Source organism: Macaca mulatta, chromosome 6, assembly GCF_049350105.2.
Source record: "Macaca mulatta isolate MMU2019108-1 chromosome 6, T2T-MMU8v2.0, whole genome shotgun sequence".
Lineage (NCBI taxonomy): Eukaryota > Metazoa > Chordata > Mammalia > Primates > Cercopithecidae > Macaca > Macaca mulatta.
The window spans coordinates 141,439,164-141,459,928 of NC_133411.1; the positions used below are offsets into that span (position 1 = coordinate 141,439,164).

General features: G+C 41.0%; 2 protein-coding genes across 6 annotated transcripts in view; one reads left to right on the plus strand and one right to left on the minus strand.

Moving 5' to 3' along the window:
• Positions 1–3,934: 3,934 nt before the first annotated feature.
• Positions 3,935–5,888, minus strand: IL5 (interleukin 5). Its single transcript, NM_001361250.1, is given in 4 exon segments — positions 3,935–4,320; positions 4,426–4,554; positions 5,505–5,537; positions 5,746–5,888. Coding segments are annotated over 4 exon segments (399 nt in total). The 5' UTR covers positions 5,884–5,888; the 3' UTR covers positions 3,935–4,221.
• A 13,522-nt stretch (positions 5,889–19,410) lies between these two features.
• RAD50 (RAD50 double strand break repair protein) overlaps positions 19,411–20,765 on the plus strand; it is an 87,694-nt gene continuing 86,339 nt past the window's right edge. For all 5 annotated transcript variants that reach the window (XM_078005161.1, XM_078005163.1, XM_015140736.3 and 2 more), the window contains exon 1: positions 19,411–19,897. Coding sequence is in view for 2 of the 5 variants with exons in the window: in XM_015140736.3 (XP_014996222.1) it covers positions 19,769–19,897 (129 nt within the window). In the remaining 3 variants the exon portion in view is untranslated. The remainder of the gene's footprint in view (positions 19,898–20,765) is intronic.

Genomic DNA, 20,765 nt, shown 5'->3' on the forward strand with positions numbered 1-20,765 from the left:
TCCAAACTTTTCAAACGTTAGATATGAGGTCTGAGCTAATACACCAGGAAAACCTAAATCTGCCATAATTCTTTGGTTAGAATGGGACTTCTATCAGACAAGTGATAAATGGAGACTCTTAGGCTTAAGTCTTTTATACTCTGGGACTGTTTTTCAAGTTCTTTATTGTATAAATGGAATAAACATTCTAAGCACCTGGCAGAACCTTCCTGTGGCTTTGAAACTTTTGTAACAGCTCATTACATTTATAGGCCTGTGCATTTTACTCTCTCTCTGTCATGATCCTGATGGTAAATGTATACAGTGATGTGAGACCATGAAAGCAGTAAGTCAGCTGGCCACAGGCAGGTACATTGAGATAAAAAAAAAAAACTGCTGGGCATGGTGGCACTTGCCTATAGTTCCAGCTAGGAGGCTGAGATGGGAGGATCACTTGAACCCAATAGTTTGAGTCCAGCCTGGACAACATAGCAAGACTCTATCTCTTAAAAAAATAAAAATAGGCCAGGCATGGTTGCTCACGCCGGTAATCCCAGCACTTTGGGAGGCTGAGACAGGCGGATCACAAGGTCAGGAGATCGAGACTATCCTGGCTAACATGGTGAAACCCCGTCTCTACTAAAAATACAAAAAAATTAGCTGGGCATGGTGGTAGGCGCATGTAGTCCCAGTTACTTGGGAGGCTGAGGCAAGAGAATCGCTGGAACCCAGGAGGTGCAAGTTACAGTGAGCTGAGATCACGCCACTGCACTCCAGGCTGGGTGACAAAGTGAGACTCCATCTCAAATAAATAAATAAATAAATAAATAAATAAATAAATAAATAAAAATAAAAAGAGGCCAGTGTGGTGGCTCATACTTGTAATCCCAGCACTTTGAGAGGCCAAAGTGAGAGGATCACTTGAGGCCAGAAGTTTGAGACCAATCCAGGTCACACAGTGAAACTCCATCCCTACAAACCCCATCCCTACAAAATAATTTTAAAAGCTATTAACTAGGCATGGTGGTAAGTGCCTGTAGTCCCAGCTACTGGGGAGGCTGAGACAGGAGCATCACTGGAGCCCAGGAGTTCAGGGCTGCAGTAAGCAATGATCACGCCACTGCACTCCAGCCTGGGTGACAGAGCAAGACCCTGTCTCTAAAAAAAAAAAAAAAAAAAAAAAAAAAAAAAGAAGGAGATGGTGAATGAAAACATCTAAAGGGGCAATTACAAGTTTGTTAGGTGGGAAAGAACAAAGATACTGAGACAGAGGGTATAGTGTGGACCAAGGCACAGAGGTATGAAAACTCATGGGTATTCTGTGAAGAATAAGAGCTAGCATTCTTTACAGTTCATCTCTTTTTTTTTTTTTTTTGAAACAGCCTCACACTGTTGCCCAGAGTGGCACAATCAGGCTCATTGCAGCCTCACCTCCTGGGTTCAGGTGATCCTCCCACCTCAGCCACCTGACTAGTTGGGACTACAGATGTGCACCACCACGCCTGGCTACTTTTCTTTCTTTTTATAGAGACATGGTCTTGCTATATTGCCCAGGTTAGTCTTGAACTCCTGGACTCAAGTGATCCTCCTGCCTCAGCTTCCTAAGGTGCTGGGATTACAGGCATAAACCACCACACCTGGCCTGAACATCTCCACAAGTAATGTTTTCCACGTAGAGCACTTCGTCATAGAATATGTCTCTCAATACAATGCTTTCCCACCAATATTTATATTGGAAAAATATTTATGTCCCCTAAACATAATAAATTCCTTAACAAAGTGATGAGGGGAGTCAATGGACAAAGTCTTTAGGTTTATTCCACATACAATTGGTAGCAAATCAGAGTTCACAGAAGACAGTCAGAAAGCCTCTGAATATTAACTAAGGAGACGTGCAGCATGTTATACAGACAAAACAACATTATATTAACTGCTGAATGATCAGGAAGTTCTGTTTTAAATATCTTATTTACAATTAAATAAATAAATACAAAATATTTTGTTTAAATTTTTACACCCTAACATGTTTTTTTCTTATATACAGGCATTTTACTATGTTTTATGTTTTAAGAAGTTGGTTGAAAATTTTGGGTTGAGACATAATGCATTAACATTTTTCCCACTTAAAATAATGGGAATGAGGCACCTGGTTAATGTTTTCTTGCCAAGGATGTTACACGGACAATGCCTGTATTTCTGTATGTCAGGGGTTAGAGGGGGCATAGGTCGACCTCGAATGACCTGTGAAGGAGCCTGGACTTCAGACGGTAGTGAGTCAGAGGTTTTTATGCACAGCAGTGACACGTGGACATGTGTGTATGTTGTCAACAGGCTTGACGTGACAAGTTCGAATCAAGTTTTATTTCAGTTAGTTGTAAACAGCCCTGATTGCTTTTAACTTCTCTGGGACCTGGCAGATTGGTGAGGGCTCATTATTGGAGATTTAGATGTGATAGTCCAGTCTTAAGTCCTTATTAACTATATTGGACCCTGATAAGGGTCCTTACAGTAGTTAAGCCTTACAACTCATTCCTGATAAGGAAGAAGGGAAAGGAGCTTTTTTGAGAGAATATAAGTGTACAAGGGAAAGGATTTAATCTGTTTTATTCATTGTTGAATCCTAGCCCCTAGAATAGTCCTGGAGCATACTGGAACTCAGTATCTGCCTAATTGAATCAAGTTGAGATTCAGTCTTTTTGCAAGTTGAGTTTCCTGTTTCCTGTCTTTTTCTAGAGCTGTCAGCACCGTGCTGTGCTCATCCATCTTCCTCCCTCACTGGCTGTGCTCCTGATCCTGGGGCTTGGTGCATGCACAAGTTGGGGACCTGGTCCATGGTCTTGACCACTATGCCTGGGTGTGTGCTGGAAGGAAAACCGTCTTCTTCCTCGGAAGGAGTTCCATTCTCCTGCGTGGGAATCTGTGTCTGACTGCTCTGGCCCTTCTCCCATGCCCAGAAAGAGCAAGAGCAATTGCTTCACACAGCACTGGAGCCCAACACTGCTGCAATCCATGCAGATAAAGCCCAGGCTAGGAGTACTGGCCTCTAAGGACCTCCAGCACAGGCCCACAGCTGCATCCCACCACACCCAGCAGAGAGCCCGTGATCAACACAGATTTGTTGAATGAAAGAAAGGGCAAATGGATGATACAGCTGAATATTGTTACTGGGTCTCTCCTTTGGGTCTATATCAGTTTTAAAATGTTTTAAAGAGCATAATTTCTGGATCCTTGAGAAGTTTTCTCAAACAGAAGAATCTCTAGTGATGCTACTGATAGTCGTAAGCAGGCAGATTGGAGTGTCGTGCGGCCTGGTGCTGCCCTGCCCCCGGGAATACGGAACTCAGTCTTTCTAATGGCACTGCCCTACCAGTGTCTCTCTGTTCCTTTTGTTATGGTGCAGGGTCAGGTGGGGGTAAGAACCCCTGCAGGTCTTGGCAGAGAGGGTTTCTGGCTTCCTCTTTATACTGGCAATGAGGTTGATCTGCCAAATTCTTCTCACAGGCTGGGCAGGAAACTAGTTACAGGTTCCCACACTGCCCTTCTTCCAGGGGAAGCCTTACAACTCATTTTAATTCTACAATCAGTCTTGGAAAGCACATTCATTCATTTATTCCCCACCATTTACCCTGCACCATCCCAGGTTCTGGGGATACTGTAGAGAGAAAACCAGGTTCATCTCCTGCCTGTGTCCCTCCTCTCCACATCTCCACTAAGTCCTGCTAGATCACTTCCACCTCTGGTGTGCCTTGCAACCCTGAGACTTCTCCAGGGAAATGGGGATGCCCAGCCACACATGCTCAGACCCTCCCTCCAAACTGGGCATGTACTCAACGAACTGGGCTAACTTCCACTGCTAAGACAGAGGCCAGTAGCAAATTGAACAGTTGTCTATTTTTGTTTTATTGGAACACAACATAACATGAAATAAATATTAATTTACCAAATTCATAACCATTTCATAAATATTATTAAGTTAACAGACATTTTACAGAATGTTAAGTTAAATAAGAAAAAAGTATATCAATTTTGCCTGGAGGAAAATACTTCAATGATTCTGATATCTGAAATATATTTTAAATATTTTATGCTTTCTGGCAAAGTGTCAGTATGCCTGAAATATTTGCTTTTCCTCTGAAGTTTAATTACATTGAAAATTACGGCCTGACCCTTTGTTGGCCCTCATTCTCATTGCAGTAAAATGTCCTCCTCCAAAATCTTTGGCTGCAACAAACCAGTTTAGTCTCAACTTTCTATTATCCACTCGGTGTTCATTACACCAAGAAACTCTTGCAGGTAGTCTAGGAATTGGTTTACTCTCCGTCTTTCTTCTCCACATTTCTTCTGCGAAAAAAGAAAAATGACAATGGATATTATAGGAAACTGTCAATTCCATAGAAATAGGCACAGCCAGACAAACACGGTTTCCATTGAATGTGTGTAACTTACTTTTTGGCCGTCAATGTATTTCTTTATTAAAGACAAGTTTTTGAATAGTCTTTCCACAGTACCCCCTTGCACAGTTTGACTCTCCAGTGTGCCTATTCCCTGAAAGATTTCTTCAGTGCACAGTTGGTGCTAAATGAGGAAAATTTTTAAAACACAAATAATCAAAACAATGTATAAAAATTTGGTCCATTGTCCATTCTGCAATGTATACATATTTCAAAACATCATATGGTACACCATAAATATATATAAATTTTAATTCATCAATTAAAAATAATTATTAAAACAATTTTGGTCCACAAAGTTAGGCTTTGTTTTGTGGTATTTACATGAGTTCCCTTCTCCAAAGAGTTTTTTGTTTGTTTTCTAGGCAACAAACCACCACATATTGAGATAAAATTTTCAAAAAGTAGATGAAGCTTATAAGATTACTGAGGAGTTTTATAAAGGATATAACTTAATTATGTAACTTGAAAAAATGTTTTGGAAGTGTAATACATTATACATTAAACTCACATCAATGTGTTTCTACAGTTCTAGTTGGTAGTTTCATTCTATTTAGACTAATAAAATGATATATTTTGCATTTTAATATGACCAGGACATGTTCAAATACATACAATACCATCATATAGTCATAATTATTTAAGTATGCAGAAATTAATATAGGGCATTTGTTATATATTTTAATGTCTACTGATCATGGTTCTAAAAATATAATTCTGAGTTGCTAATACTTTCAGAAAGACATTAGAGTGAGAAAGACCCTAGTCAGAACCGCACGGAGACTAGCAGGCACCTCTCACTCAGTGCGGAATCCTTCTGGAAAGAATCCCTGACACGATGCTCTTTGGGAGGCAAACTAATAACATCACCAAAGAGCCTAATCCACTTGTTTAAAGGATTCTACTTGATAAAAAGTCATTCCTCATATTTATAAGTACAGACATTCACAACCACCCATATGAAAACATAGTATAGAAAATTAAAGAGTTCCAATGATAACTAATGATTTACAGCTTAAAATAGGAAATTTCCTTATTCATGCCATCATTTTATTAAATCATAATTTAACTTACATGTTTATGTACAGGAACAGGAATCCTCAGAGTCTGGAAAGGAAAGGAAATACAATCATTTTTACAGCACATCAGCATTCACAACTTTTAATGGAATGTTTGCTGGTGATGTAGTTATCACTCATGTACTAACATGCTCAGAATCTTATTATTTATAACAGATCTCTATATATAGTAAAGCAACCATCACAAATGATTACCTATGCACTTTAAAGACTGTAGGAACCATAAAGAAAATTACCTCATTGCCTATCAGCAGAGTTCGATGAGTAGAAAGCAGTGCCAAGGTCTCTTTCACCAATGCACTTGTGGGAATTTCTGTGGGGATGGCATACATGTAAGCAGCTCCAAGAGCTAGCAAACTCAAATGTAGAAGCATCCTCACGGTTCTGAAATGTTCTCCTTTTGCCTTTGGCAAAGAAAGTGCACAGTACAAGACTGCATCCCCAATCAATTTATTCTCTGTCTTTGAGGAAATGAATAATTTCTAACAATCAGATAGAGAATGCCTAATAATGGCATATTGTGAAACTAAGTGTTTCCAATGCCTTATATCTTAAAAAATAAATTTAGTTTTATCTTTTAATAATAAAAATCCCTATTTCCCCCCTTTAAAAACATTTTCTATTACAAAGAAAATCTTTGGGTTGATACGTCATTGCCCCACATTTGCATTTCTTAAAAATCAGAAGATTGAGTTCCTCTTAAAAGATGTGTGCAAAAAGGAGAAGTATAAGATAGACCACTAAACATAATTTTATGCTAAAATACATAAATATTGGGAATGTTTTTCAGATAGACTATGTTCTACCATGACTGTGGTGAGATTAATCTGTCTTAATTGAAATTGAAAACACTGGTGGGAAGACAGTGATTAAAACGGAGACTGCCAAGCCTTAGCAGGTTTAAGTTCTGTTCACTGGGGTCTTGATGAGCATCCTTTCTGTTGCCAGTGACTAAAAACCTAACCCAAAGTGGTTGAATATAAAGAGGGAAGGTATTGGCTCATAGAACCAAACAGTCCAGGAATGGAGGCTCTTTCACATTTTGATGGTTTCAGTGACTCTTCCTTGACTCCATCCTTGGGCAGCTTTCCTGTTGAGGTCTCAAGATGATGTCCAGACTCCTGGATCTGTACGTATTCTGTTCATGAGCAGCAGGAAAAAGCAAGCGGTGCTTTTCTGATTGTTTAATCAAAAGCTTTCAATTTCAGTCTCTTTCTGACAAGGGTCCCATGTTCGTCCTTGAACTGTGACCAGGGTGTGGAATAGACTGATTGGCTCTCCCTGGAGCTACCAGTGACCCTAACCTCACCTCAATTGCATAGCTGAGAAATGTGGGGTCCCAGTAGTAAGAGGGACATAGATTCTGGGATGGCAACCAATAAATATCTGTCACAGACACATAATACATGGATGTGTCCTCTCCTTTATGTCCCATAAGGGTGGAGGTGTCCTTTCACACCTTGGGTGAGCCATGAAATTAGGGGAATCAGCCTTTGTTCCTTAGGCTCAGACCTGTAATCCCAGAAAGGCGCAAATGAGGCCCCCTCCTAGACCACACACTTCCTATTTCCCTGGCCTGAGCACACATGATGGAGGTGTATGTGGCCCATTGTTTTTAATAGAGTGCTTCAGTGAGCATCCCAGAGTGGCTCTATGTTGCAGCCTAGAAGCCTGACTTCAGGCCTGTCTTGAGCATCGAGAACAGATGGTACCAAACAAAAACTGTTGCCCAGAACACTTTTCCAAAGCTAGGTGTAGCTGTGTATGAGAAGTAGAGGCAGCTGGGAGGTAGACACACCTTTCATACATATGCAATCCCAGCTCTGCACTGGAAAGATAAAGATAGTCTTGGATTTCAGTGGCGGCCTTCTTGTACCACGTTTGGTTTTGTTTGTGCTGAAGTTTTGGACTCTTGGTTAGACGTGTCTGATTTGCACACTTGAGAAATGTTTTCATTGAGAAATGTTTCCTTCAGACTGCAGAAGTTTGGCTCACTTCAGAAAATCTATCAGGAGTGAGGTAGGAATCACAATAGGCTTGGTCAAAGTGCTCTTAAAATGGTGTTCTCAGAAAAGAAGCTGAGTTCTGGCAGGAGCTTTCTCTTCCCAGAGAATACGAGAGAGTTCTCTCTGATTCCCCCTGACGCTTTTGTGTTACACTGAGGAAGTTAGGGCTTAGGTGAAAGTTTCAGAGGAATTGCCAAATAACTTGTTATTTTAGTACCTTAAACACACAAAGTTCTGAGTACTTAAATTCTATCATAGGAGGCTGGGCAAGGTGGCTCATGCCTGTAATCCCCGCACTTTGGGAGGCTGAAGCAGAAGGATTGCTTGAGCCCAGGAAGTTTGAGACCATCCCGGGCAACATAGTGAGACTCCATCTCTACAAAAAATAAAAGATTAGGCTGAGCACAGTGGCTCATGCCTGTAATCCCAGCACTTTGGTAAGCCCAGGCAGTGGATCTCTTGAGCCCAGGAGTTCAAGACCAGTGAGTGAAATGGGCAGGGTGTAACACATCAAAGCTGGTGGGGGTCACATGAAACTACAGCACGCATGATCTGTCTAAAGGTGGCAGGTGCTGCTCAGCTCCAGCTGATGGTTGCCAGGTGACACACCTGGGCTCCCATTACCAGATCATTCCGTTTTTCAAAGAAGGCTTTACAAAAATTAGCCAGGCGTGGTGGTGTGTGCCTGTAATCCCAGCTACTCGGGAGGCTGAGGCAGGAGAATTGCTTGAACTCAGGAGGCAGAAGTTGCAGTGAGCTGAGATTGCACCACTGCACTCCAGCGTGGGCAGCAGAGTGAGACTCTGTCTCAAACAAAACAAAAACAACAAAAATCAAAAACAGAAAACAAACAAAAAAACACAACAACAGTGACAAAAAGAAGCCTGAAATCCTGCTTATTATATATAATCTCTGGATTTTTCAAATGTTGGCAACTACATAATGCACCATTTTGCATCCTCTGTTTTACAGCAAAACTGTGGGTTCTTATTGGAAGGCTAGTTATAAAAAATATTTCTTATTCAAAATTGTATTTCTTTTAGAAATGTTTAAGTGTGGCAAAATACACATAAATTTACTATCTTAACCATTTTTTAAGTGTACAGCTCAGTAGCCTTAAGTACATTCATAATGTTGTGTGACAAATCTCCAGGACTCTTTTCATCTTGCAAAACTGAAACTCTGTGCCCATTAACAACAGCTCCCAACCCCCGTCCCCCTTCTCCCAGCACCTTGCAACCACTCTTCTACTTTCTGTCTTTATGAATTTGATGACTTTAGGTACCTCATATACAGTACTTGGCTTTTTGTGACTGGTTTATATCATTTAGCATAATGTCTGTTCTCAAGATCATCCATGTTGTAGCATGTGTCAATTTCCTTCCTTTTTAAGGCTGAGTAATATTTCATTGGATGTCTATACCATGTTTTATTTATCCATGGTCTGTCAATGGACACTAATGTTGCTTCCATCCTTTGGCTATTGTGAATAATGCTGCTATGAACATGGGTGTACAAAATTAAATTTCTTATAAAGTTTTCATGTCATTAACTTTTCCTCTGTAAGTCTGATCTCCCCTACCTGACTGTAAACTGTCTCGGAGTTGGACCTGTAAAATAATGTATTTGAAAGAGCTTTATTAATGCAAAACTCCAAATAAAAGTTAATGATTTTAATTTCCTGTGCCCAAGAATTCAAAATAATGTATGTAGCTACTCCACCCTCAAGGAGACGGAACATAACCCCCCTTCCTTAAGAGTGGGATACACAGAGTGACTTTTTTAAAAAGAGAACTGTATGGAAAGGGGAGAATAAAAGGAGTAACTTCACAGTGGAGAAACCTGATCAACACTACCTCAGCTAGGCGATGACAGTCAATGGTGCCCGTGAAACATCACGTTAACAGCATGTACCTTTGATTTGATGTGATAAGAATGGAACTTTATCTCTGTCATCTTCCTCCCCAAAACCAGTAACCTCTGCATAACCATGAGACAAACACTACACATACCCAAATGGAGACAAAATGCCTGACCAGTACTCCTTAAAACTGTTAAGGTCATCAAAAACAAGCACGGTCTGAGAAACTGACACAGCCAGAGGCCTCTAAGAGACATGATGACTACATACAATGTGGTATCATGGATGACACTCAGGAACAGAAAAAGGACAATGGGCACAACTAAGGGAATTGGAAAAAGCCTGGAGTTTAGCAATTACCAGTATTAGTTTCTTAGTTGTGACAACTGTACCATAGTAATGTTAACAACAGGGGAAACTGGGTGCGGGGCACACTGGAACTCTAACAGTCTTGAAACGTCTCTATAAATCTAAAACTACTTAAAATAAAAAGTGTATTAAAAAGAATACTGTGGCCGGGCGTGATGGCTCAGGTCTGTAACCCTGGCACTTTGGGAGGCCAAGGAGGGTGGATTGGTTAAGGTCAGGGGTTCAAGACCAGCCTGGCCAACATGGTGAAACCCTGTTTCTACTAAAATACAAAAATAAGCTGGGCTTGGTGGCAGGCACCTGTAAGCACAGCTACTCGGGAGGCTGAGGCAGGAGAATTGCTTGAACCCAGGAGGCAGAAGTTGCAGTGAGCCAAGATCGTGCCACTGCACTCTAGCCTGGGTGACAGAGCGAGATTCCATTTCAAAAAAAAATAATAATAAATGACAATACTGCACATCGAAAAACTTAATGATTGTTTTTACCATTATTATTTAAAAGGCTTTGCTCAGGAGGCTAAGGCCCGAGGATCGATCGGGTCCAAGAGTTTAAGACTAGCCTGGGAAACATAGTGAGACCCTGTCTCAAAAAAAAAAAAAAAAGACTTTGAATTCCATGAGTGTAATGCAGTTGGCACCTTTTTATTTCACCAGTAGACTATGAGCTCCTTGAGAATAAGGTTTTTATTGATCTCTTTATCCTTGAGGACTAGCCTATTGTAGACAATGAAATAAAAATATGTTGAATAAATAACCAAATGAACAAGCAGGCACTTACAACAACTTTATTTTTTATTTATCTATTTATTTATTTATTTTTGAGACGGAGTCTTGCTCTGTCGCCCAGGCTGGAGTGCCGTGGCCGGATCTCAGCTCACTGCAAGCTCCGCCTCCCGGGTTCACGCCATTCTCCTGCCTCAGCCTCCTGAGTAGCTGGGACTACAGGCGCTCGCCACCTCGCCCGGCTAATTTTTTGTATTTTTTAGTAGAGACGGGGTTTCACCGTGTTAGCCAGGATGGTCTCGATCTCCTGACCTCGTGATCCGCCCGTCTCAGCCTCCCAAAGTGCTGGGATTACAGGCTTGAACCACCGCGCCTGGCCCAACAACTTTATTTATCTTTTGTTGTACTCGTTGAATTAATGTGAATACAGCAGGTCCTTGAATAACTTTTCTTAGTTCCACGTTATTATATTGTTGATAAGAAAAACAATCGCCTCCCAGCCAAAGCCATTGTCTATGTGGAGTTTGCACAACCTCCCACATCCCAAAGATGTGCGCACAAAGTGAACTGGCATGTCTACACAGTCCCAGTCTGTGAGTGTGTGTTTATGTGTGTGCATCTGTATGCTCTGCAATGGAATGACATCCTCTCCAGGACTGGTGCTCACCTTGTACCTTGAGCTACCGGGATAGACTCCTGCCACCTTCAAACTTCAACTGGAATAGTTGGGTAAATAATTATCTTACTTGTTTTTATGAATCTTTCCTAAATGTATGTATAGCCCATAATTGTTTCAATGTTTAATATTAGAAGTGTTTGGTCTTCATTTAGAAGTTTGATGACGTTTTTGTGACCAGAAATATGCCATAGGAACGTAACCTTTGTTCCTATCAAATTACCTATGGTAAAATTGGTTTCGTTGTACATCCTTTCCCTTAAAGTCTGTTTCCAAGAACCTACTGATGACATTAAGTGAAGATTACTATACTGTGGAAACTCAAGAAGTCTTTCTTTTTTTCTTTTTTCTTTTTTGAGACAGAGTCTTGCTCTGTCACCCAGGCTACTAGAATACAGTGGTGCGATCTCGGCTCACTGCAACCTCCGCCTCCCAGGTTCAAGCGATTCTCCTGCCTCAGCTTCCTGAGTAGCTGGGATTACAGGCACCTGCCACCGCGCCTGGCTAACTTTTGTATTTTTAGTAGAGACGGGGTTTCACCATCTTGACCAGCTGGTCTCAAACTCCTGATCTCGTGATCTACCCACCTCGGCCTCCCAAAGTGCTGGGATTACAAGCATGAGCCACCGTGCCCAGCCTCAAGGAGTCTTTTGCCTGCAGCTGGGAGCCTGAAGTAACAAAAACATCTTTGGCAGAACTCCTGGGCAAAAGAGAGCAAAGCTTTAAAGTTCAGCTACAGAGACTGCGGCAATGTGAACTACCATTTAGATTTTTAAAAATCCACATTATTTTAGGGAAATAGAAAGAAATAAGGAATTAGTGCTTTGATTTTTAAATAATTACTGGTTGGTAATTTTATAATTTAGAAAAAGGACTTTGAATAATATTGAAAAGTTACACTGGTGGGTAACATCCATCCTTTTGCCCTAAAACTTTTATCTCTATTAGTGGGTAACACATTGGCAACATGTCTTTAAAACTGATAACTGTGGTTTTTACTGTGTAGTTCTTAGGTCAAATGACTTTTCCATGAACTGATTCTAATCAATTGAGAATGATACCCCAAAATTTTCATGGTGACTAAATGTAAATTGATAACATCTTTTTCTTCTTGACTCTATTCGAACTTCTATCCTTTCAATCTCCCTTTAATATGATTTTTTAATTGAATAAATAACATTATAGGAAAATAAACACAGAATTTCTTGGTATAGCATTTATCAGTTTTTTAAAAACATCTTCTAATCCTTACTAACACATAGACAGTTTTACAGAGTTTTAATCAGTGAATATATGCAGTCTGTATTTATCTTTTTTATTAGTATTTCTTTTTCACATATCTACACAGTTTTCCTACTTATTATTTTAGTGATTACCTATTAGATGAAACTGATGTACCACAGTTTCCATCACCATTTCCCAACTTGTAGGCACTAGGGTTGTTTCTAGCTGTCCACAATTTTAAACAATGCTACTATAAACACCTGTGTAAAATTTAAAAAATTTTCCTTATGCTAAGGAACTTGTATGATCATTTTTATAGCTTTTGTTACATTTTACCAGATCACTCTCTGAAAATATTCAATGCAGAAAAAAGAAATCTTTTTTTTTCTTTTTTTTTTTTTGTTTTTTGAGACCAAGTCTCGCTCTGTCGCCAGGCTGGAGTGCAGTGGCGCGATCCTGGCTCAGATCTCAGGCAAGCTCTGCCTCCCAGGTTCAAGCGATTCTCCGGCCTCAGCCTCCTGAGTAGCTGGGACTACAGGCACGCGCCACCATGCCGAGCTAATTTTTGTTGGCCAGGATGGTCTCGATCTGTTGACCTTGTGATCCGCCCGCATCAGCCTCCCAAAGCGCTGGGATTACAGGCGGGAGCCACTGCACCTGGCCAGAAAAAAGAAATCTCTTATATTTTCACAGGGTTTTACAATGTATAAGCACTTTCACAAAAGTAGTTTGTTTAATCTTAATGTCAGCACTGGGAGACAGATTTCTTTCCCTGAAGGTCCGTTAGCACCAGGCTTTAAAGGTTTTGCTAATGGAGAGCGAATGAACCCAGAAGGAAGAAGTGATGCAGAAGCAGTGGGAATCAAAGAGTTTGATAAATATGCTGGTAAACCTAAATGAATAATGCTGGTTTAAAAATAACTGATTTCACTTACTTTGTTTCTTATTTGAAGACAATGAGGAACAAAAATACTAAACAGTGATAATGTGGAAGGTGGGGGGTGATCAGCTGACACATTTTGCAGTCTTTGTATTGTTCAGAAGGATCCTAATGATATTAACTCTGGACTTCAAAATAGGAATGTGAAAAATTTAAGAGTGCCCACTAAAAGAATAAAAATAGAATGTGTATCTTCCAAATCAGTAGAGTAAAACAAGGAATAAAGAAAGCTCAGATAGTCTACAAAGCAGGAAAGGAGACGAAGAAGCAAAGAAAAAGCACAGGAATAAGACATAAGCCTACATTTATCATCAATCACAGTAATTGAAAACAGACGAAAGTCATTTATTAAAAGGCAAATACTACAAAATTGCATTAGAAATCATCTATCAGCTATTTTCAAGAGATACACAATGCAAAATGACATAGGAAGGTTGAATGCAAAGATATATAGCAGGTCCTAGAATAAATCTGTTATAACATTCATGAGAAAATAATAGTTGATTCTTGGCCAGGCCACTGTCTGTGTGGAGTGTGTACATAATGTCTGTGTGGGGTTTCTCTGGGTACTCCAGTTTCCTCCGACATCCTAGAGATGTGCATGTGAGGTGAATTGGCATGTCTACATGGTCCCAGGCTGCGTGTTTGTGTGTGCATGTGTGTGTGTTCTGTGATGGAATGGCATCCTGTTCAGGGCTGGTGCCTACCTTGCACCCTGAGCTGATGGGATAAGCTCTAGCCACCTGCAAACTTGAACTGGAATAGTTGGGTAAATACTTATTTTACTTGCTTTTATGAATCTTTCTTAAATGTATCTATTGCTCACATTTGTTTCAATGTTTAATATTGAATAGAAGTGTTTTCATCTTTATTTAGAATTTTGATGATGTTTTTATGACCAAAAATATGTCCTACGAACTTGTCTTGTGTTTATATCAACTAGCCTATGATAAAATTGGTTTCACTTCCCTTAAGTTGCAATTTCTAAGAACAAATCTATACTATTAAGCAAGGACTTGCTACTGTACTAGACAAATGCAAGTCTAAAGAAAGTTCATGTACCAGTATTAATATCAGAAAAAAAGCAGAAATATGTTAGAAAGTATTGTAAGAATAAAGAGGTTCTCAGGCCGGGTGCGGTGGCTCAAGCCTGTAATCCTAGCACTTTGGGAGGCCGAGGCGGGTGGATCACGAGGTCAAGAGATTGAGATCATCCTGGCCAACATAGTGAAACCCCGTCTCTACTAAAAATACAAAAATTAGCTGGGCGTGGCGGTGCATGCCTGTAGTCCCAGCTACTCGGGAGGCTGAGGCAGAAGAATTGCTTGAACCCGGGAGGCAGAGGTTGCAGTGAGCCAAGATCACGCCACTGTGCTCCAGCCTGGCAACACAGCGAGACTCCATCTCAAAAACAAAACAAAACAAATAAACAAACAAAAAACAAAGAATAAAGAGGTTTGCTATTAGGTATAAAACAGTATTTCATGGTAGTTTTATTTTTCATTTCATTAATTTTAGTACCAGTGAAACCAAATATTTTTTGGAAGTAGTAGTTTACTAAGAAGTGGAGACTTGACTGATTTGCCCTTTAATTTTAAGGATTAATCATTTTTATTACAAATCTTTTCCACCCCAATCCTAGAGCTTTTATCTTAGTTTTATAGTTTCCATTGTTACAAATTTGAAATTTTTTTGTAATGGAACCTGGTTACCTTGTCATATCCATTTTTTTCCTTCAACTCACTATTTTTTTCTAAAGTATTTTAAATTATAGACAGCATGACACACTATCACTAATACTTCCATATGCATCTCAAAAAAGATCATTTTCTTACATAGCAAAATATTATCATACCTAATACAATAAAATTAACAAGAACTATTATTATTATTATTTTTGAGACAGAGTCCTGCTGTGTCACCCAGGCTGGAGTGCAGTGGCGTGATCTTGGCTCACTGCAACCTCCACCTCTCAGGTTCAAGCAATTTTCCTGCCTCAGCCTCCTGAGTAGCTGGGACGACAGGCACCCGCCACCAGGCCCAGCTAATTTTTTGTATTTCTAGTAGAGATGGGGTTTCACTGTGTTAGCCAGGATGGTGGTCTCAATCTCCTGGCCTCGTGATCCGCCTGCCCCAGAGAATTTTTTTATTATCTAATTTCCAGTCTACATTGAAATTTCCCCACGTATCTCCCAATTTCCTCCACACATCTATGGCTAAACCAGTTTCCAAACTAGGACCATGCATTCCATTGGGGAGGTATGTATCTCAAATCTTTTAATTTGCAACAATATGTTTTTTTAATAAGTCTTTTAAAATCTACAACAGTCTTTGTTTTAATGATAATGATCTCCTGAGAGCCTGTGCCAGTGTCTTGTAACAGTTTCCACCTTCTGGATTTGCCTTTTCCAACCCTGTGTTGCTCTTAGCTTAATCCTTGTAATTCCTGTGAACTGAAAGTTACATCTAAAGGTATGATTAGATTCAAGTTCAACTTTTTTCCCTTTTTAAGAAAGGGTAACTGCATAAGAGATGATGTTGGGTACTTCATGCTGAGACCAGAGACAAGCAATATCTTATCTCAGTGATCTCAGTGATTGCTAATTTCTTATGCTACTTGGGGTCATAAAATCCCCCGTTAAAAGTAGAGGTAATTACATTTATCACTTCTTCTTTTATTGCTTCCAGAAATATCTTTCTGAAATTTTATCTGCCAGAACTTACAGCGGTAAGTAAAATAAAGTGTAAATTTGCTTTTTTCTTCCTACTGATATCCAAGTATCCACAGTATTCACTTAAATGGTCTTGGTGGTTTACACAAATGTTTATATTTGTCAAAACTCATGGAATTATACCCTGGAAAAGGGTGAATTTTACTGTATGTCAATTATGCTTCAATAAATCTGACTTTTAAAAAATGGTCTCAGCCGGGCGCAGTGGCTCATGCCTGTAATCCCAGCACTCTGGGAGGCCGAGGTGGGTAGATCACGAGGTCAGGAGTTCAAGACCAGCTTGACCAACGTGGTGAAACCCCATCTCTATTAAAACTACAAAAAGTGGCCAGGCGCGGTGGCTCAAGCCTATAATCCCAGCACTTTGGGAGGCCGAGACGGGCGGATCATGAGGTCAGGAGATCGAGACCATCCTGGCTAATATGGTGAAACCCTGTCTCTACTAAAAAATACAAGAAACTGGCCGGGCGTGGCCTGTAGTCCCAGCTACTCGGGAGGCTGAGGCAGGAGAATGGCGTAAACCTGGAAGGCGGAGCTTGCAGTGAGCCAAGATCCAGCCACTGCACCACAGCCTGGGCGACAGAGCAAGACTCTGTCTCAAAAAAAGAAAAATTAAAAAAAATAAAAAATAAAAATACACAAAGTTAGCCAGGCGTGGTGGTGCACACCTGTAATTCCAGCTACTCAGGAGGCTGAGGCAGGAGAATCGCTTGAACCCAGGAGGTAGAGGTTACAGTGAGCTAAGATCGCACCATTCTACTCCAGTCTGGGTGACAGAGCCAGACTCCATCTCAAAAAAAAAAAAAAAAAAAAAAAAGTCTCCACTTGAGTAGTCAATTATTCAAAGAAGATACACAAATGGCCAATAAACACATGGAAAGATGCTACTAATCATTATTGAAATGCAAATCAAAACTACAATGAGGTGTCACTTCACACTCATCAGGATGGCTACTATCAAAAAAACATAAAATAACAAGTGTTGGCAAGCATATGTAGAAATTGAAACCCTTGTGCACTATTGGTGGGAATGTCAAATGGTACAACCACTGTGCAAAACAGTATGGCAGTTCCTCAAAAAATTAAAAGTTGAATTACTGTATGATCTAATAATCCCACTTCTGGGTATATACCCAAAAGAACTGAAAGTAGGGTCCAGAAGTGACATTTGTACACCATTTATATATGGCCACATTATTCACAGTAGCTAAAATGTGAAAGCAACCCAAATGTCCATCAATAGATGGATAAGCAAAATGTGATGTGTACTGTAATGAATCTTATTCAACCTTAAAAACTACCAGAATTCTGATATATGCTACAGTGGTCCCCAACCTTTTTGGCACCAGGCACCAGTTTCATGAAAGACAGTTTTTTCACAGACAGGAGTGGGGTGATGGTTCTGGGATGGAACTGTTCGACCTCAGATCATCAGGCATTAGATTCTCATAAGGAATGGGCAACCTAGATCCTTCTCATGGGCAGTTCAAAATAGGGTTTGTGCTCCTATGAGAATCTAATGCCCCTACTGATCTGAGGCCCAGCTCGGGTGGTAATGTTCACTCCTCTGTTGCTCACCTCCTACTGTGCCACCAGGTTCTTAACAGGCCAGGTATGCATACTAGTCAGTGGTCTGGGGGTTGGGGACCCCTGGGCTGCAACATGGATGAACCTTGAGGACATTATAAGTGAAATGAGCCAAGTCACAAATAGATAAAAGCTGTATGATTCCACTTATATGAGGTACTTAGTAAAAAATTACAGAGACAGAAAGTAGAATGTTGGTTGTCAGGGGTTGGAGGATGTTGGGAGGAGAAGGTTATTATTTAATGGGTAGTTTGTTTTGCAAAATGAGAAGATTTGTAGAGGTTGAAAGGTGGTGACGGTTGTACGTGAGTATACTTAACACCACTGAAACGTACACTTAAAAATGGTTAAGATAGTAAAAATTTTTTTTTTTTTTTGAGACAGAGTCTTGCTCTGTTGGCCAGGCTGGAATGCAGTGGCGTGATCTTGACTCACTGCAAGCTCTGCCTCCTGGGTTCACGCCATTCTCCTGCCTCAGCCTCCCAAGTAGCTGGGACTACAGGTGCCTGCCACCAGACCCAGCTAATATTTTGTATTTTTAGTAGAGACAGGTTTCACCATGTTAGCCAGTATGGTCTCGATCTCCTGACCTCGTGATCCACCCATCTCGGCCTCCCAAAGTGCTGGGATTACAGGCGTGAGCCACTGTGTCCGGCCAAGACTGTAAATTTTATGTGTATTTTACAATTTTTAAAATGTAAAAAAGGGGCTTTAGTCTTTTCCCATTGTTTTATTACATTTGCTTTGCCAAGTAAGACATTCCTATATAATTTTAATGTTTTCTTCCATTAGTTAAGTATGTTGTAATAACTGACACTTTCAGGTTTTTTAAACCTGGTACAGCAAGAGACTATTTCTCACTCGTCTTCCCCACTTGCATCCTTTGGCACATAAATTTATGTACTAGGTTCTGTAAATTATTTGCTTGGGATTGTGTGACTGGAGAAACATTTCCTACATTTTTCCAAGGCAGGCAGAGGCCAATTGTACCACTACAGTAATTCCAAATTTTTGTTTCATTTAAATGTCCTCCACTATTGTTTCAGTAATTTTTATATATGTTCCTCTAGGCCCTTGCATGTGATATCCCTCCATTAAGTTTGTTTCCAAGAAAGCAATATTCTCAGTTACTTCTGAGACAGGTAACCTCTCTTTCCCTTATTTGTAAAGATATCTATTGCTGGGAGCACTGATTGGAATGGATTACGTCTACATTCTTCGTATTTGCAGCCTGCTTTTAGTTTTAGTTCCCAGACTTTTGGTCTCAAACACGCCTTTACACTAAAAAATTACCGGGGACCTCAAAGAGCGTGTACGTGAGTTATAATTATCAACATTTACTCAATTATAAATTAAAATTGATATTTCTAAGCACAAGGAATACACATGCGCACATTCCATTAAACACTACTGCAATGGCGTCATCACATGTTATGTGATCACTGGAAATTACTATACGAACATTAGAGAATGGGAATGAAAAGGAAAATAGTTTGGACATGAACGGACCACCTTCCTGGGTCTCCAATCCACACCACCCCTTCCCCCCATTCCAGAAGTCCCAGTGTCAAGCTTTGAGAAGCGCCATCCGTCACAGGTTTTGGTCTTCCCTTCCAAAAGTCAGTACCTCTCCAGGTTGCCCATCCCCAGCAAGTATCTGGACGTCCGCTGCCCCTGGCAACAGCACCCTGCACTCGACACCCGGAAGTCGGAGCTGCGCACGCACGGCGGGCTTCCGATCTCCCGGCGTGCCCTAGGAGTGCGGCGTGGACGCGCGCGGGCTTAGAGACCCACGTGACCCACAGGGCGGCCTAGGCGGGAAGCTGTGAGTGAGCGCGGTTGCGGGGTCGCGTTGCGGCTACTGCTTTGCGTCCCCGGCGGGCAGCCCCTGGCTGGTTCCCGCCTCCGCTCTCGCCACCGGCGGGAAAAGCAGCTAGTGTGGGAGGAAAGGCGCCATCTCCCGCCCCATCTCTCCCGCTCTTGGCCGGCCGGATCTTTTGCCTGTCCTGTGGCCTCGCTTCCCGCCCGGATCCTCCTGACCCTGAGATTCGTGGGTCTCACGTCCGGTGCACGCCCTGCTTCGGCCTCAGTTAAGCCTTTGTGGGCTCCAGGTCCCCGGTGAGATTAGAAACGTTTGCAAACATGTCCCGGATCGAAAAGATGAGCATTCTGGGCGTGCGGAGTTTTGGAATAGAGGACAAAGATAAGCAAATTATCACTTTCTTCAGCCCCCTTACAATTTTGGTTGGACCCAATGGGGCGGGAAAGACGGTAAGTCTTCAGTAGCCGCCTTCAGTTTACAGGTCTCTACATCTTTCGGAGAATAAAATGGGGAGTTCAGAACTCTCCTTAGGAAGAGAAGCGTCCGTAGGGCTCCACAGGTGTAGGCCCTTAAAGTGCCTCGGGGCGTGGCCTGTAGGCTACCGCGACCTTAGGAGTTAGCCTGAGGCAGTCCCTGAAGGCTGTCGGTGCCTGTCCTGGGGACAAGGTTTACTTAAGAATCCCACGAGACAGGGAGCTGTCGCAGCTCACTCAGAGTTCAGTTCCCACTGGATGCCCTTTGGTCTGTATTGATGTTTTTTAATGCTGTCCTTTTGCTTTCAAAGCATAGCATTCACTACCCACTAGTTGTCCCACACAAGAATTCTTTTAAAAGTTATAAAGTGATATATATATGACTAAAGAGTTTCCAGGTATGCCAACTGTCCAAGCATGATACATGGAAAATAAATGACTTAATTTAAAAATGTAACTTATAGTGGCACTTAACTTGGAAAACTTTTGTTCTTAAAACCCAGTCAACAATTTAAAGTTGGTGCACGACTGACTGACTTCTTTTACAGCCCTGGGAATATTTAGAAATTTGAATGGAAAGAATAACAGGCATTTTGGTGAGGAAGAGTGGCTTAAGAAAAAGCAAGACAATGTCACTATAGCAGGGAGAAGAGTCTAAAGGAAGGATTTGCGAAGAGTGTAGAAAGAGAGGTTGAGAATTGAATGTCAAACTTGTTTACTTCTGTTTTTGTAAAAATGTTATTTGTTGAATGCTTGTTATGTACTTAGCATTGTACTAAATACTAGCAGAAGGGAGCGTAGTACTGTGTAGTGTATATGAGGACTGGCTGCCTCAATACAAATT